Source organism: Stenella coeruleoalba (assembly GCF_951394435.1).
Source record: "Stenella coeruleoalba genome assembly, chromosome: 2".
NCBI classification, from domain to species: domain Eukaryota; kingdom Metazoa; phylum Chordata; class Mammalia; order Artiodactyla; family Delphinidae; genus Stenella; species Stenella coeruleoalba.
The window spans coordinates 110,967,231-110,985,646 of NC_137147.1; the positions used below are offsets into that span (position 1 = coordinate 110,967,231).

At 44.6% G+C, this 18,416-nt stretch overlaps 2 protein-coding genes across 5 annotated transcripts in view; one reads left to right on the forward strand and one right to left on the reverse strand.

Moving 5' to 3' along the window:
• Window positions 1-6,359, reverse strand: part of FANCI (FA complementation group I) — a 90,819-nt gene extending 84,460 nt beyond the window's left edge. For 2 of the 4 annotated variants that reach the window (XM_079912967.1, XM_079912973.1), the window contains exon 1: window positions 6,243-6,359. The gene's annotated coding sequence lies outside the window, so the exon portion shown is untranslated. The remainder of the gene's footprint in view (window positions 1-6,242) is intronic. The other 2 variants (XM_079912970.1, XM_079912972.1) reach the window with 2 other exon arrangements.
• Window positions 1-18,416, forward strand: part of RLBP1 (retinaldehyde binding protein 1) — a gene marked incomplete at its 5' end in the record, with an annotated part of 24,276 nt that continues 5,860 nt past the window's right edge. The window contains 6 exons of the mRNA XM_079913601.1: window positions 1-18; window positions 11,903-11,995; window positions 12,265-12,393; window positions 13,631-13,835; window positions 15,410-15,588; window positions 17,580-17,738. Of these exons, the coding sequence (XP_079769727.1) occupies window positions 1-18; window positions 11,903-11,995; window positions 12,265-12,393; window positions 13,631-13,835; window positions 15,410-15,588; window positions 17,580-17,738 (783 nt within the window). The remainder of the gene's footprint in view (window positions 19-11,902; window positions 11,996-12,264; window positions 12,394-13,630; window positions 13,836-15,409; window positions 15,589-17,579; window positions 17,739-18,416) is intronic.

Consider the following 18,416-nt stretch of genomic DNA (forward strand, 5'->3'; position numbering starts at 1 on the left):
ATGGAGACCCCGAACACAGTAAGTTAAGCAAAATGAGAAGACAAATACACAGCAGATGAAGTAGCAAGGTAAAAACCCACCAGACCAAACAAATGAAGAGGAAATAGGCAGTCTACCTGAGAAAGAATTCAGAGTAATGATAGTAAAGATGACCCAAAATCTTGGAAATAGAATGGAGAAAATACAAGAAACGTTTAACAAGGACCTAGAAAAACTAAAGAGCAAACAAACAATGATGAACAACACAATAAATGAAGTTAAAAATTCTCTAGAAGGAATCAATAGCAGAATGACTGAGGCAGAAGAATAGATAAGTGACTTGGAAGATAAAATAGTGGAAATAACTACCACAGAGCAGAAAAAGAAAAAAGAATGAAAAGAATTGAGGACAGTCTCAGAGACCTCTGGGACAACATTAAATGCACCAACATTCGAATTATAGGGGTCCCAGAAGAAGAAGAGAAAAAAAAAAGGGGGGCTGAGAAAATATTTGAAGAGACTATAGTTGAAAACTTCCCTAATATGGGTAAGGAAATAGTCAATCAAGTCCAGGAAGTGCAGAGAGTCCCATACAGGATAAATCCAAGGAGAAACACACCAAGACACATATTAATCAAACTATCAAAAATTAAATACAAAGAAAAAATATTAAAAGCAGCAAGGGAAAAGCAACAAATAGCATACAAGGGAATCCCCACAAGGTTAACAGCTGATCTTTCAGCAGAAACTCTGCAAGCCAGAAGGGCGTGGAGGGCATATTTAAAGTGATTAAAGGGAAAAACCTACAACCAAGATTACTCTACCCAGCGAGGATCTCATTCAAATTCGACAGAGAAATTAAAACCTTTACAGAGAAGCAAACACTAAGAGAATTCAGCACCACCAAACCCAGCTCTACAACAAATGCTAAAGGAACTTCTCTAGGCAGGAAACACAAGAGAAGGAAAAGGCTTACAATAACAAATCCAAAACAATTAAGAAAATGGTCATAGGAACATACATATTGATAACTACCTTAAATGTAAATGGATTAAATGCTCCAACCAAAAGACATAGACTGGCTGAATGGATACAAAAACAAGACCCATACATATACTGTCTACAAGAGACCCACTTCAGACCTAGCGAGACATACAGACTGAAAATGAGGGGATGGAAAAAGATATTCCATGCAAATAGAAATAGCTGGAGTAGCAATTCTCATATCAGACAAAATAGACTTAAAAAAAAAGACTATTACAAGAGACAAAGAAGGACACTACATAATGATCAAGGGATCAATCCAAGAAGAAGATATAATTGTAAATATATATGCACCCAACATAGGAGCACCTCAATACATAAGGCAAATGGCTAAGAGCCATAAAAGGGGAAATTGACAGTAACACAATAATAGTAGGGGACTTTAATACCCCATTTTCACCAATGGACAGATCATCCAAAATGAAAATAAATAAGGAAACACAAGCTTTAAATGATACATTAAACAAGATGGACTTAATTGATATTTATGGGACATTCCATCCAAAAACAGCAGATTACACTTCTCAAATGCTCATGGACCATTCTCCAGGATAGATCATATCTTGGGTCACAAATCAAGCCTTGGTAAATTTAAGAAGTATGAAATTGTATCAAGTATCTTTTCCGACCACAACACTATGAGACTAATATCAATTACAGGAAAAAATCTGTAAAAAATAGAAACACATGGAAGCTAAACAATACACTACTAAATAACCAAGAGATCAATGAAGAAATCAAAGAGGAAATCAAAAAATACCTGGAAACAAATGACAACGAAAACATGACGACCCAAAACCTATGGGACGCAGCAAAAGCAGTTCTAAGAGGGAAGTTTACAGCAATACAATCCTGCCTCAGGAAACAAGAAACATCTCAAATAAAAAACCTAACCTTACACCAAAAGCAATTAGAGAAAGAAGAACAAAAAAACCCCAAAGTTAGCAGAAGGAAAGAAATCATAAAGATCAGATCAGAAATAAATGAAGGAAATGATAGCAAAAATCAATAAAACTAAAAGCTGGTTCTTTGAAAAGATAAACAAAATTGATAAACCGTTAGCCAGACTCATCAAGAAAAAAAGGGAGAAGACTCAAATCAAGAGCATTAGAAATGAAAAGGGAGAAGTAACAACTGGCACTGCTGAAATACAAAGGATCATGAGAGATTACTACAAGCAACTATATGCCAATAAAATGGACAGCTTGGAAGAAATGGACAAATTCTTAGAAAAGCACAACCTTCTGAGACTGAACCAGGAAGAAATAGAAAATATAAACAGACCAATCACAAGCACTGAAATTGAAACTGTGATTTAAAATCTTCCAACAAACAAAAGCCCAGGATGAGATGGCTTCACAGGCAAATTCTATCAAACATTTAGAGAAGACCTAACACCTATCCTCTCAAACTCTTCCAAAACATAGCAGAGAGACGAACACTCCCAAACTCATTCTACGAGGCTACCATCACCCTGATACCAAAACCAGACAAAGATGTCACAAAAAAAGAAAACTACAGGCCAATGTCACTGATGAACATAGATGCAAAAATCCTCAACAAAATACTAGCAAACAGAATCCAACAGCACACTAAAAGGATCATACAACATGATCAAGTGAGGTTTATCCTAGGAATGCAAGGATTCTTCAATATACACAAATCAATCAATGTGATACACCATATTAACAAATTGAAGGAGAAAAACCGTATGATCATCTCAATAGATGCAGAAAAGCTTTTGACAAAATTCAACACCCGTTTATGACAAAAACTCTCCAGAAAGTAGGCACAGAGGGAATTTACCTCAACATAATAAAGGCCATATATGACAAACCCACAGCTAACATCATTCTCAATGGTGAAAAACTGAAACCATTTCCACTAAGGTCAGGAACAATACAAGGTTGCTCACTCTCACCACTATTATTCAACATAGTTTTGGAAGTTTTAGCCACAGCAATCAGAGAAGAAAAAGAAATAAAAGGAATCCGAATTGGAAAATAAGAGGTAAAACTGTCACTGTTTGCAGATGACATGATACTATACACAGAGAATTCTAAAGATGCTACCAGAAAACTACTAGAGCTAATCAATGAATTTGGTAAAGTAGCAGGATACAAAATAATGCACAGAAATCTCTTGCATTCCTATAGACTAATGATGAAAAACCTGAAAGAGAAATTAAGGAAACAATCCCATTTACCATTGCAACAAAAAGAATAAAACACCTAGGAATAAACCTACCTAAGGAGACAAAAGACGTGTATGCAGAAAACTATAAGACACTGATGAAAGAAATTAAAGATGATACAAATAGATGGAGAGATATATCATGTTCTTGGATTGGAAAACTCAACATATGAAAATGACTATACTACCCAAAGTAATCTACAGATTCAATGCAATCCCTATCAAACTACCAATGGCATTTTTTCACAGAAGTAGAACAAAAAATTTCACAATTTGTATGGAAACACAAAAGACCCTGAAAAGCCAAAGCAATCTTGAGAAAGAAAAACAGAGCTGGAGGAATCAGGCTCCCTGACTTCAGACTATACTACAAAGCTACAGTAATCAAGACAGTATGGTACTAGCACAAAAACAGAAATATAGATCAATGAAACAGGATAGAAAGTCCAGAGATAAACTCACACATATATGGTCACCTTATCTTTGATAAAGGAGGCAAGAATATACAGTGGAGAAAAGACAGCCTCTTCAATAAGTGGTGCTGGGAAAACTGGACAGCTACATGTAAAAGAATGAAATTAGAACACTTCCTAACACCATACACAAAAATAAACTCAAAATGGATTAAAGACCTAATGTAAGGCCATACACTATAAAACTCTTAGAGGAAAATATAGGCAGAACACTACATGACATAAATCACAGCAAGATCCTTTTTGAGCCACCTCCTAGAGAAATGGAAATAAAAACAAAAATAAACAAATGGGGCCTAATGAAACTTAAAATCTTCTGCACAGCACAGGAAACCATAAACAAGACAAAAAGGCAACCCTCAGAATGGGAGAAAATATTTGCAAATGAAGCAACTGACAAAGGATTAATCTCCAAAATATACAAGCAGCTCCTGCAACTCAATATCAAAAAAACAAACAACCCAATCCAAAAATGGGCAGAAGACCTAAATAGACATTTCTCCAAAGAAGATATACAGATAGCCAACAAACACATGAAAGGATGCTCAACATCACTAATCATTAGAGAAATGCAAATCAAAACTACAATGAGGTATCACCTCACACTGGTCAGAATGGCCATCATCAAAAAATCTACAAACAATAAATGCTGGAGAGGGTGTGGAGAAAATGGAACCCTCTTGCACTGTTGGTGGGAATGTAAATTGATACAGCCACTATGGAGAACAGTATGGAAGTTCCTCAAAAAACTACAAATAGAACTAGCATATGACCCAGCAATCCCACTACTGGGCATATACTCTGAGAAAACCATAATTCAAAAAGAGTCATGTACCACAATGTTCATTGCAGCTCTATTTACAATAGCCAAGACATAGAAGCAACCTAATTGTCCATTGGCAGAGGAATGGATAAAGAAGATGTGGCACATATATACAATGAAATATTACTCAGCCATAAAAAGAAACGAAATTGAGTTATTTGTAGTGAGGTGGTTGGATCTAGAGACTGTCATACAGAGTGAAGTAAGTCAGAAAGAGAAAAACAAATACCATATGCTAACATATGTATATGGAATCTAAAAAAAAAAAGGTTCTGAAGAACCTAGGGGCAGGACAGGAATAAAGATGCAGACATAGAGAACGGACTTGAGGACATGGGGAGGTGGAAGGTTAAGCTGGGACGAAGTGAGAGAGTGGCATGGACATATATACACTACCAAATGTAAAATAGATAGCTAGTGGGAAGCAGCCGCTGTGTCCTCCCCTAGCACAGGGAGGTCAGCTCTGTGCTTTTTGTCCCCCTAGAGGGATGGGATAGGGAGGGTGGGAGGGAGACACAGAGGGAGGAGATATGGGGATGTATGTATATGTATAGCTGATTCACTTTGTTATACAGCAGAAACTAACACACCATTGTAAAGCAGTTATACTCCAATAAAGATGTTAAAAAAAAAAGATACATGCACCCCAATGTTCACTGCAGCACTATTTACAATAGCCAAGACATGGAAGCAACCTAAATGTCCATCGACAGATGAATGGATAAAGAAAATATGGTATATATATATATATATATATATATACACACATACATACACACACACACACACACACACACACACACACACAGAGTGGAATATTACCCAGGCATTAAAAAAAGAATGAAATAATTTCATTTGCAGCAACGTGGATGGACCTAGAGATTATCATAGTAAGTGAAGTAAGCCAGACAGAGAAAGACAAATATCATATGATACCACTCATATGTGGCATCTAAAAAAAAAAAAAAGACACAAATGAACTTATTTACAAAACAGAAATAGATCCATAGACATAGAAAACAAACTTATGCTTACCAAAGGGGAAAGATGCAGGAGGGATAAATTAGGAGTTTGGAATTAACATATACTCACTGTTATATATAAAATAGATAACCAACAGGGACCTACTGTATAGCACAGGGACCTATACTCAGTATATTGTAATAACCTATAAGGGAAAAGAATCTGAAAAATAATACATATATTATATATATATTATATATAATATATAGATATATATAACTGAATCCCTGTGCTATACACCTGAAACTAATACAACATAGTAAATCTACTATACTTCAGTTTGAAAAGAAGAAGTCATTGTAACCAATCTCAAGCCTTCAACACAGCCAATCTTCCCTAGTAAGTTTAACCTTTTTTTTCTTCATGAGAATTATTTCAAACTTTCTTATATCCTCCTTTCCTCACAGCAGGTGAGCTTAACTTTACACCAAACCTTTAAACTCACTGTCATCCGCACAAATTCTTCTCTTTAGCTTTCTGTAGCAATGGGAGAGTGTTTGACCAACCCAGCCAAGGCTGGTACTTCTGCTAGAGCAATGACTCCCGCTCTGTTCCATCTTCTCACCAAGAACCTTACTTACTATCACTTACCCCTCTCTGACCTTTGTCTTTAACCTCTCCCTTTCTACGGCTTCCTTCCTATAAACACTGCCATAAAAATATACCATAGACTGTATGGTTTAAACAAGAGACACTTATTTTCTCACAGTTCTGGAGGCTGGAAGCACAAGATGTTGTAGTTTTCTTATGACAGGGCCGAAAGTAAGCTCATCACACGAGATGAATTGTGCCAAAACACAGCAGTAGAGGGCTGCCGCTCGCTCAGGCAAAACAGTGTCGTCTGTCCTGCTGTGGTAGCTTTTATTTAGACATTATCTATGTTTACATCTTAAGACTTGTTTTCTTAACATTCCAGAAGTGCCAAAGCAGCAACATATGCTTTTATTGATTATACAAGCAACAATGGGCTTTCTTGAAGACATGCTGTGCTTCATCCTTGAGCTCACAAGCAACACAAGGACATCTCCGTGTTCCCATCATTCTGATTATACTAAAGTAGCACAAGGACATTTCCTTGTGTTCCCATCATTCTGATTATACTGAGATCATTTCATGGATCAGCGCCCAAAGTATCCAGGACTGCCTGCACTTCTGGCTTACTCGCTAGCCCTTGGTCTGCCGAGGGGTTCTGGCTTATTCGCCAGCCCTCGGTCTGCCAAGGGGTTCTGGCTTATTCGCTAGCCCTCGGTCTGCCGAGGGGTTCATGGGTCACATCTCCTTTCCATGTCCTCAGTTATTCCACTACATTTCACTACACAAGATCAGGTGACTAGCATGGTCAAGACCCTCTTCCAAGCTTGCAGATTGCCAGATTTCTCATTGTGTGCTCATGAGGCCTTTCTCCATGTGTTCATGTGGAGAGAGAGAGAGCTCTGGTGTCTCTTCCTCTTCTAATAATGGCACTAATTCCATCATGAGGACCCCACCCTCATGACCTTATCTAAATCTAGTCACCTTCCAGAAGACCCACCTCCTAATACCAACACATTGGTGGTTAGGGCTTCAACATAAGAATCTGGTGGGAGACACAAACATTCAGTCCATAGCAAACACTTACATCTTTTTCTTTAGTGGTGGGGAGCTAAAGCCAACTTCCCATCTGAAAGCACCAACTGTTTTTTCCTCGTATTGTTAAACCTACTTAGTTAGAAAATATTCTTTCAACAAGCATACAGATTGATTTTATTGTTCTACTCCTCATTACTTTAATCTCTGACACCTCTCACTCCCCCACTGCCACAGGGCAGACTCTTTTTCATGGAATGAGCATGGCTCCCGGAGGAACTGGAGCTTTTTAGAGCACGAGGTGGCTGCCAGCCCTGTGGGTCAGCCCATGCTAGTTGGGGCACTCAATACCATTGGGTAATTTTAAGGAAGGTGTAGAATGTTCCTCGACTTGGGTTTTCCCATCTCTCAAAGGAGGGGTTGAGGCCCAGGCACCCCTTGGGGTCCTCCCTGGCCCAGGAGTATTAGTACTGGCCAAGAGGGAATGGCAATGACCAGACTCTTGTCCCCTGAAGCTGCTCCCAGGAAGGTGAGGTGATGTCACCTTCCCCAGCAGCCAGGGGGCAGGTGTGACTTCTCTGGGCAGTCACACCTGTGTCGCTCTCGCTTCTGGAGAAGGGGGCAGCCTTGTGCATTGAATAATGACAGGGCTTTAGAGAGACCAGGACTTGACTCTTTACCAGCTGTGTGGCTTTGGGCAGGTCTCCTTACCTCTCTGACTCTGAGTTCCCTATTCTGTGGAAACGGGGAATTTACTCTCTACTTCACATCTGAAAGGACTGGATGAGATAACACTGGTAAGGCTCTTGCCACTGTACAGAATGGGGGGCACAGCAAATGTAACCCCCCTCCCTCCCTCCCTCCAGCCTGGCAGAGAGAGCCAGGGAGCCCACAGAGTCCGCCAATGTGGCCAGCACAGGTGTCCGGGCCAATGAGGGCAGCATCTCTGCTCACACACTGGTACTATTGTTCCAGCCAGAGAGACTGGACATGAACGTGACTCTTGGGAGGGGGGAAGGGCAGGGCAGAGGCAGAGAAAAGCTGTGAGCAGAGGAATGTCATAGAAAGCTCTGCTCTTTAAACAGGGCCTCGTGGCCTGCCAGCATCCTGAAAATCTCTGGGAACAGTAGCTCACTTCCGTCGGGGCTATGCCATCAACTCGAAAGTGTTCTTGGTGCACAGGAGCGTTCTTTTTTGTGCTAGAGTCCATCACCCAGCTTGACAAAGCCTCTTCTGTGGCCTCCATAGTTCCTTCCTGTGGGGAGCCTGAGCCCTCACCTCCACCTCCATTATCTCCCATGAGCCTCACGCTCTGTGAAATACCTGGGAAAAAAATCCAACAACCCACTTACATCAGTTTGCTAAAGCTGCTGTAACAAGGTACTACAGACTGAGTGGCTTAAACAACAGAAATTCATTTTCTCACAATTCTGAATGCTAGAAGTCCAAGGTAAAGGTGTCCGCAGGGCTGCTTTCTTCTGAGACCCCTCTCCTTGGCTTGTAGACGGTGCCTTCTTCCTGTGTCTTCACATCGTCTTCTCTCTGTAACTCTCTGTGTCCAAATTCCCTCTTCATATAAGGATACCAGTCATATTGGATTAGGGCCCACCCTGATGACCTCATTTTACCTTAATTACCTCTTGAAGACCCTATCTCCAAATACAGTCACATTCTGGGACTTGCCTGGCAGTCCAGTGGTTAAGACTCCATGCTTCCACTGCAGGGGGCTCAGGTTCGATCCCTGGTCAGGGAAATAAGATCCCCATTTGCCACGCGGTGAGGCCAAAAAAAAAAAAAAAAACCAAAACAAAAGCAAACAACAACAAACAACGAAATACAGTCCCATTCTGAGATGCTGGGAGATAGGACTTCCTCTAATTATTCCCACTTCTCAGAGGAGGAAACTGAGTCACTGAGTGGTGAAGTCACGTCTCACAGCTAGAAGGTGACGGAGTTAGGATATAAAAGTGGGCAGTCTGGTGCCCAAGCAGGCTCCTATCACTGCACGCCACAGCCTAAAAGTGGGTCAGCCTGTCTTGTCCTTTCCACACTCAATCTTAACCAGCTACATTTCCCAGCTGGCCTCACTCACTGCCCGACCACGCCAGGCCCTGCCGGGCTTGGGGAGAGGGTGACAGGCCAGGATTCTCCACAGCTGCCATTTCATCTACAATCACATTTAAAATTTCCCTCCATCTTGAGCATGTCTTACCCAGGGGTGTGCTTTCTCAGACCTCCCTGCGATGAGAGAGAAGACGGGGAGAAGCATATGGGGCTGGCCCAGATCCCATCCCCACAGCCCGGCTTCCACATGGCTGAGCAGGAACTCTGGAGCAGACGCACACAAAGGAGGGCTTTGAGGTGGCTCCAGCCAGCCCCAGGCTGATCCCCTCTCCCCCCCTGGTGCGTCACTTGCCCCAATCTGGGCCTCCCTGTGAGCCTGATTTAACGGGAAACTGTGGGCCGTGAGAAGTTCCTTGTGACACGCTAATTCCAACCTGCTGACTGGACCACGCCCCCAGAGGAGGCAACCTCCAGGCCCTGGAGGACACAGGCACCAGGTGTCCCAAGGAGGAGCCGCTGACTTGGCAGGTAAGTCAGTAGCAGGGGCCTGGCTGGGCCAGGAAGCCCAGGACTAGGGTGAGGAGTCAGCGGTGGGGAGACCACATCTCAGGCTGCTCAAAAACCGAAACCAGCTAGCCATTTTTCAGGTTGAGCCAGACCAACCTGATGGCAGACTTAGCAAATAACAATATAGGACACCCAGTTAAATGTGAATTTCAGATGAACAACAAATACTTTTTTAGTATAAGTATGTCCCAAATTTGTATGGCACATACCTAAACACTTCAAAAAAACTTTTGCTCGTCTGAAACTCACATGTAATTGGGCATTCTGCATTTTAACTGGCAACCCTAGACGGCAGGGAACAGCCTCGACACGGAGTGAGGGGTGGGTATATTTTCTTGTATACAGCTCATAAATCAATATTTAAAAAATCAGAGTTAGTAGACTGGGCATATTTTAAAAAGAGTTGCTGTACTGACTTTAACCCTCCATTTCTAAGATCTAGGATCTTGTCCTGATGAGCTGCCTAACTGGCTGGGGGTGTCTAGCCACTGTCTCTCCTGTCTGAGCCCCTTGCTCAGGGAGTTCTATCAGCCTCTCCCTTTCTGTTCCAGCAAAATCCAAGGGAGAGCACAGTCGTATTTCAGTCTGTCTTGTATATATGCCTGCATATTTGGAAGTCTACCTGCTAGAAAGCTGACTTAGATTTTATTCCTGTTGGTGCATGACAGCCCCCAGAACCTCCCTGCCCTGCTGGGTCTGTGGAGTGGGAGAGGCAGGAAATGGGAGATCCTCAGATATTCCCTGGTATCCTCTAAGTCTCTCTGTGCCAGTTGGGGTAATGATCAGTATGATGCTAAGAAAGGGAAGGGGAACTATGTTTTAGAGCAAAACACTGTGCTAGGTACCCTACAGAAATTATAGGATCTTCATTACAACTCTATTTGGTAGGTGTGGTTATTATCCCCAATTTGCAGATGAGGAAACTGAGGCTCAGAAAGGTTAAATAACCTACCGCCCTAGCTCATATGGGTGGTAAATGACAAAGCCTGATTCAAACCTGGTTCTCTCTGACCCTAAAGGGTTTCCTGTGACACCAGCTCTCCTAGGGAGTTTGCCTGGAGATGTCTTGGCTCTAGGTGTCAAGGCAAGTCTAGGTCTCAGGCAGACATAGGTTCAAGTCCCACCTCTGCTACTAATCAACAGTGAACAGATGACAGAACTGACCAACGGAAACCTGGTCAGAGGCAGGAGCAGGGTGGTGACGGGTCTGGGGACATTTAGGTAAGAGAGGGGAAAATCTGGAAATAGAAGAGTTGTCTCCAAAAATACTCAGTGGGTTGTCATGTGCACAGTGAAATTGGTTATGGTGGTCAGGCACTGCTTCTGCGTTCATTATTTAATTAAATCCTCATAAACTTCCATCTCCCTTGTACAGGGGACAGCCAAGATACAGGTTAAATCACAAAGCTTGCAAATGGAAGAGAGAATTCGAACCCAGGTCTAACTTTTGCCACAACAGGCTGCCTCTTGATGCTGATGGAAAGTTCACAGCTTGGTCTTAAGTCCCGATCCCTGGCTATTGAGGGCTGTGTGACCTTGGACAAGTCACTTATTCTCCTGGGCCTGTTTCCTCCTATGTAGAATGGGAATAATAATGCTGGCTCCCAGACAATGGATTTGAAAATAGCGCATCACAAGGCACAGAACACGCACCCAGTTATGGTTATGTAACTAGCCACCACCCCTCTGGAGAGTTAATTCACTGGAACGGGGCCATCCACTAGGCTGGGAAGTTTCTGAGGTGCCCCTTTGGGCTGGAAAAGGAGGGTCACAAATGGGAGGATGGATTGCCTTATCCTGCAGTGATCATGTAACTGAGAATGGAGCCTGATCCTAGTTTTTCCTAGTTTTTCCCTGGCTGGGCCAACTCATCTTAACAACTGAGGTTTGAGGTATTTTTGTGTGTGTTCCTTCTCAAAGGGGGGTTTCCCAAAGTGTAGCCCAAGAACCACCTTCTTCGGAGCCACCGGGGGTGCTGTTTTAAAGTATAGATGCCCGGGCCCCAGTTCAGACCTCCTGAGTCAGAATCACAGGTGCAGGGCCCAGGCATCTGCATTTCTAACAAATGCCCCACGTGATTCTGATGCACTCAAAAGTTTGAGATCCACTGTTCTGAGACAATAACACAACAGTTTCTCCATACCACTGCAGCCCTGACTTCCTCTCCTAGGAAGGAGGTTGCCTGGAGAGGCCAGGACAGAAGAAGCGGGGTCCTTCATTTTCCGAGCACTCCGAGTCTTCCAGAGGCAGCATGTCAGAGGGGGTGAGTACCCCTGTGCCCTGGGGCTCCCCTCCATCCACCTTCCCTCCTTCCCTTTCTCCCTTCCTGTTTCTCTGTCATCTGGTCTGCTCAGGGTTATGGGCATTCACCCCTACAACCTCTCTGCGGTCCCTGACCCCACCCAAAGGGAGGAAGCTCAACGGTGACCTTGGGCAAAAGCACTAGTTTAGGGTCTGAGCAGACCCATTTGACTGGCTTGCTCAGGTTGCTGGGGGTCTCTTCCTGTCTTTTCCTGACTTCTCTCTGCCCAGGCGGGCACATTCCGCATGGTCCCTGAAGAGGAACAAGAGCTCCGTGCCCAACTGGAGCGGCTTACAACCAAAGACCACGGACCTGTCTTTGGCCAGTGCAGCCAGCTGCCCCGCCACACCTTGCAGAAGGTGAGGTGGCCCCGGGGTGTGCAGAGGGACAGGGTAGAGAGGCAACAAGGGGGAATGTTGATAGCATCCTCTCTCCTGTAGAAAAGGTCCAGCACCAGCTCTCCAGGTCATTCTGGACCTAAAGGACTGGCTTGTTCTAGGGGCTATTCTGAAGGTCAGGGCCATGGCAGCAGTTGGAGTGACCAGATGTCCAGGCCAGCCTATTCCAAGACTATGGCACCAACAGTGTTCCCTGAAACCAATGCCGAAACCTAGGGCTTCTGGACCAGGGATCATCCTAGACTCAGATGTGAGGAACATTGGTTTGCAATGGTCTTGGAGAACAGGGATCCACCTGCTGCCCCCATTGGATAGGAAAAGGCCTGAGTTCTAATACCAGACCGACTTCCAACTTGCTGTGTGACCTTGAGCAAACTTCTTTCCCTCTTTGGGTCTTGCTTTCTGTACCTGTGAAAGAAAGTTGTTGAACCAGTTCAGAGTTTATCAGACTGTGCTCTGTGGAAGGTGGCAGAGCTGTCTTGGGGTTGAGCTGGACCCGGGCTCCTGGCTTCCATCTCTGCTCCCTGGGCGTCTCAAGGGAAAGGTGCTCTGAGCTCCCCCAGACCTGCCTTTCCCCCTCATGCCATACAAGGAAAGAGCTGCCCCTGGCATGCTGAGGAGTTCTCCAGGCTCAGCCAAGGGGAAGAATAGGAGGCAGAGGACAGGCTGCCATCTGCCTGGTATCTTTGATTTTGGAAAGATCAGAAATGAGCCTGGGAGGCAGCAGAGTGAAGCGATTAAAAGTCCAACCTGAGTAAGAGTTTCAGCTTCACCCCTTTTTATCTGGGTGACCTTGGTCAAGAATACCTTGACCTCTATCAGCCTCAGTCTGCTCACCCTGAGAAATGGGGATAAGATGACAACCTTCCTGTGATGGATTGTGGCAAAGATTTAAAAACATAATGTATCTAAAGGACTTAGCAGTGTGCTAAGTCAGGGCTCCAGTAGGCTGTTGTGATTAGAAACGTTTAGCTCTCTGGCTGTCTGCTCAAACAAACCCAGGATGAAAGTTTGACTTAATTTTCTCCAAATGTAATTGGCAGTCTGAGGTGCTGCCAGTGCAGAAGCTGCCCCTGTGGGCAGAGCAGCCATGGCCCCAGCTGCCGTGCCCTCTGCCCCTCAGCCGGTCTGGCACCTGGAGGAGCCGCCCGCACCCGCGCCTACCTGACTGCGTGCCTGCACCCCACCCCTGTTCCAGGCCAAGGATGAGCTGAATGAGAGGGAGGAGACCCGGGAGGAGGCGGTGCGGGAGCTGCAGGAGCTGGTGCAGGGGGAGGCAGCCTCGGGTCAGGAGCTGGCCGTGGCCGTGGCGGAGAGGGTGCAGGGAAAGGACAGCGCCTTCTTCCTGCGCTTCATCCGCGCGCGCAAATTCCACGTGGGCCGAGCCTACGAGCTGCTCAGAGGTGAGGCCTGCGCCGGATGGGTGGCCCTGGGAAGGCTACGGGGGGTGGGGAGTGAGGGGGGAAGGGGGGAAGGTCACGAGGAGGGCGTTGACCCTCACCCGGGCACTGAGACCGACTCCTTCACTTCCCTCCCATTCCCTGTGCCATACAAGTCACTCTCTCTGAGCCTCCTTTTCCTTCCCTGTAAAATGGGTGTGTGAACTACATAGCCTTCAAGATCCCTTTCAGCTCTGACAGTGAATGGATGAGTCTGGCAGGACCAGATTCCTAGAGGTCTGGCCCCGCCTCTCCACTCTCCTGAGTCTCAATGAGCAGAACTGAGTCACCCAAATTGGGGTAGTTTCCTCTCTCACCCCTGCTCTCCCCTTCCCCACCCGCCCAGCCTAGGTTTTGGCTCTGGAGCACTGCAGGGAAGGTGGGTATGAGCTTGACTCCCCTCAGGTACCCAAACCTCAAGCATAGTAGAATTGAAGATGGTGCCAGCCCTGGGGGTGAGTCCCAAGGACAGAACCAACCTGGCCGTGCCCACGGGATGAAGACCAGTGTCTTAAGGAAATCAAGTCCTTGGTGCTGGTGGAGGGAAGGGGTGTCTGAGCAGCCCCTATGCAGGCTGATGATTCTCCTTACTTCTTCCTTCCTTCCGCAAATGATAATTCTCTGCTTTGCTTTGCCAACCGCTGTTTTAGGCCAAAGGATGTGGCAGAGAACAAAGCAGACAAGAACTGCCGGCCCTCGTGGGTCTTATAGTCTAATGGTGGAAATAATAAACCAGACAAATAAAATAAAAATATACAGAGAAAAATAAAGAAGGTGGATATAAAGGACTGAGGGGTTGAAGTTTCAGGTAAAGAGGCCAGGAAGGCTCCAGTGCAAAGAGAACTCTTAAAGAAAAACTCGAAGGAAATGAGATGCCTGGGGAAAGAGCAGTAGAGCAGAGGGTACAGCAAAGACGAAGGCTAGGTGGTGGGAACGGGCCTGGTGTGTTGGAGGAGCAGCGAGGAGGTCAGTGGCTTTCCCTTGGCAAATGCCTCCCCAAACCTTCTCTGGGCCTGGTCCCTCCGGGGTTTGGTGGAAGAGACAATCGCAGATAGGCGGGGACCTGTTCAGGATGGGTCAGGGTGGGGTTAGTGGGTGGTGGGAGTGCCGCTGGAGTCAGAGAGGGCCTCTGTGTCCTGCTTTGGGTTTTATCTGGGGGTCATTTCCCCACCCCGCCACTCAGCTAACCCTGTGCCCAACTGAGAAACCTGTGCCTCTACCGTTGGGAAAGAGAAAAATACCAAATAGTAATTGTCCTTAGATTTAGGATTCCATCTTGTGTTTTTACAGTTTACTCATGGCGTCTGTACCTGGAATCTTGTTTGATTACCACAGCAATTTGGTGAGATAGGCCAATATTATCGTCTTATTTTTTGGAGAGGTAATATGGGGCACAGAAAGGTTGAGTATCCTGCTGGGTTACACATAGCATGTAGGTGGAGGAGCCAGGCAGGAGCCTGGGTCTCTGGATGCCCACCATGTGCCACCCCAGGATGGGCTGGCTCCCTGAGGGGCCTCTTCTGCTCCCCCTCTGCCAGGCTATGTGAACTTCCGGCTGCAGTACCCAGAGCTCTTTGACAGCCTGTCCCTGGAGGCTGTCCGCTGCACTGTCGAGGCTGGCTACCCTGGTGTCCTCTCCAGTCGGGACAAGTATGGCCGAGTGGTCATGCTCTTCAATATTGAGAACTGGGACTCTGAAGAAATCACCTTTGATGAGGTCAGTGGGGATTCGCCTGGCTCCCTCCCATCCCCTGGGCTGGGCTCCCTCCTCCAAACCTGGCCTCTATTGGACCCTCATTCCTGGCTCCCCAGGAGGCGAGGTTTGTGGGGGAATGGCCAGTAGCTCATGGCACCAGGCCCTTTCCCGGCAGGAGGAGAAATCCTAGGATGTGCCATGGCAGCTGGAAAACCCAGCAGCTTTGAAGGCAGGGCCCACTGGCCAGTACATTGCCAGCCCCTGGTACCCCTGCCAAGTGGGAGTGACAGCTGTGGGCCATAAGCTGGGATCAGCCCTGCCAAATGCTGAAAGCTGAGAGAGACACAGACCATATATATATATATATATATATATATATATATATATATGTGATTTCACTTGTCAGGCCTTTAAGAGAGCTGTCCTAGCGGGGGAACTAGGGTTTATCTTGGGAGAACTTTGGCATGTGCCACCAGGCCTTAAAAAAAAAGTACAAACTCATTTTAGAAAATGCTGCCTAGTAGTCGCAACACCATTTATTTAGAAGTCCATCGTTTTCCCCAGTGGCTTGAGATGCCATCTTTATCATATTCTGCATCTTCATATGTGTTTGGATCTATTTCTGGACTTTCTATTCTGTGCCATCGGTCTGTCTTTTCATGCTTCAATATCACATTGTTTTAATTATAGAGATGGTATAGAATGTTTAATATCTGTTGGGATTAGTTCTGTCCTTAATGCTCCTCTTTTTCAGGGCTTTTCTAGCTATTCTTACATGTTTACCTTTCCTTATGAACTTTAGAATTAATTTATTAAGCTCTAGGAGAAATGTCAGGAGATTTTTATTGGTATAACATTAATGTAAATAACAAACTTGGGGAGAATCAGCATCTTTATGAATGCAAAATCCATGGCCAGTGGTACTATCCACAAAAAAGGGATGCCTTCCCTTTTACATTTTGAGCTTCCAGGAGTGTTTTATAGTTTTCAAACCTTATGCATGTTTGTCTTAAGTATTTATTTTATTGTTGCTATAGGTGGGACTTTCTCTGCCATTATATCTCCTACTTGGTTATTTTTTGTATCTATGAAGATTATTGGTTTTGTATGTTAATTTCATATCCTGGTATTTTTACTGAATTCTTCTGTTATTTATGTTACTCATATAAATGACTCTCTCAGATTTTCTAAGAATACTGTCATATTATCTGTAAATGGGGGACATTTTTTCTTTTCCTCTTCTAGTTCTTATACCCTTGATTTAAAAAAAAAAAAAACAACTTGGATGCACGGGCCACTACTTCCAACACAGAGTTGAAGAGTGGTGGGGAAAGTGAACATGCTTATCTTGTTCCTGATCGTATTAGGGATGCCTGTAGTGTTTGCTACTGAATAAGATACTGGCTTTAGGACTGAGGCATACATACGTATGGTAAGGAAGAGGCTTACAAATATTTTTTCTTGTTACATAAGTGATATCTACTCATTTTAGAAAATACCAAAAAAATCACAAATTTAAAATCATCCACAATTCTACCATCCAGAGATTTCTACCACTGACATCCTTCCAGCCTATTTTTTCTAGAAACCTAGAAACATATGTGAACGCATATGCACACAGACATACATATTTTTTCTTATAAAAATGAGATTGTATGCTACAATAATACACCATGAATGGATATCTTTCTATATCATTAGTCTTATATATCACCGTTCTAGAATACTCCATGGCATGAATACACCATAATTTCACCAGTCCCTTATTGCTGGACATTTAGGTTGTTCCACTATCATAGGGGTACAAGGATAAACACTCTGGCATCTAACCGTGGATATGACATTGAAGATTATTTTCTTGGCATACATTCACAGAGGTGGACTGTCCCAGCTCAAAGCCTGTGACAAATTACCTCTGGGAAGGGGTATACCAGTTAGCTCTCCCGTTAGGACCTTGAGTCTTAACTGTCTTTGTGGGTTGGATCTTACAGCCCGTTCACGTTGTGCCCAAGATCTTGCAGGCATACTGTTTCATCCTGGAGAAGCTACTGGAGAATGAGGAAACTCAAATTAATGGCTTTTGCATCATTGAGAACTTCAAGGGCTTTACCATGCAGCAAGCTGCTGGACTTCGGGCTTCAGATCTCAGGAAGATGGTGGACATGCTCCAGGTGAGGCCACAGAACCCTGTCCTGCAGGAGCCTCTCACGGGTGGGAAGGCTGGGAGGCTGGGCCGGGTTTCCCGGTTTAATGATGCTAGCAGGGACCTGAGAAGACAGCTGCCTAGTGCCCAAAAGAGCAATGACAATCACAGCCCCAGCCACAAACACTTCGTGGTGATCAACAGTTTGCCACGTGTTCACATTCATTAATTTATTAACCTCTTAAAAGCATTCTCTCTCTGCTTCCCTGCTTCGCTTTACAAACCTGGAAATCTAGGCTCAGAGATTTGAGTGACTTCTCAAGGTCACACAGCTATCAAGTGGCAGAGGCGGGACTTGAACCTACACCTTCTGACCTAGAATCCCATTCTCTGTCCACATATGTCATGCTGCCTCCCTCTGGATGTGAATTTCTCCTGAGAAAGAGATGTCATTAATGCTCCTGACAACTTACTCCTATATACTCATGTGTCAGAAGTCCTTTCTTAGACCTAATCTAATCTTAAATCTGCTTTGCCTTGGAAAGGAGAGATGGGAGGTGGGAGTCATGGGAGGGGACAAAGGACAATGAGGCATGACAATAGTGTACCTCTGGTCTATAATAGTTTGCAGTCCGCTCAGAAGGCAAGTGGATTTGAAAAACCTTGGTCACCTAAAAACCAAGCAAGGCTACCATTTCATTTCCTT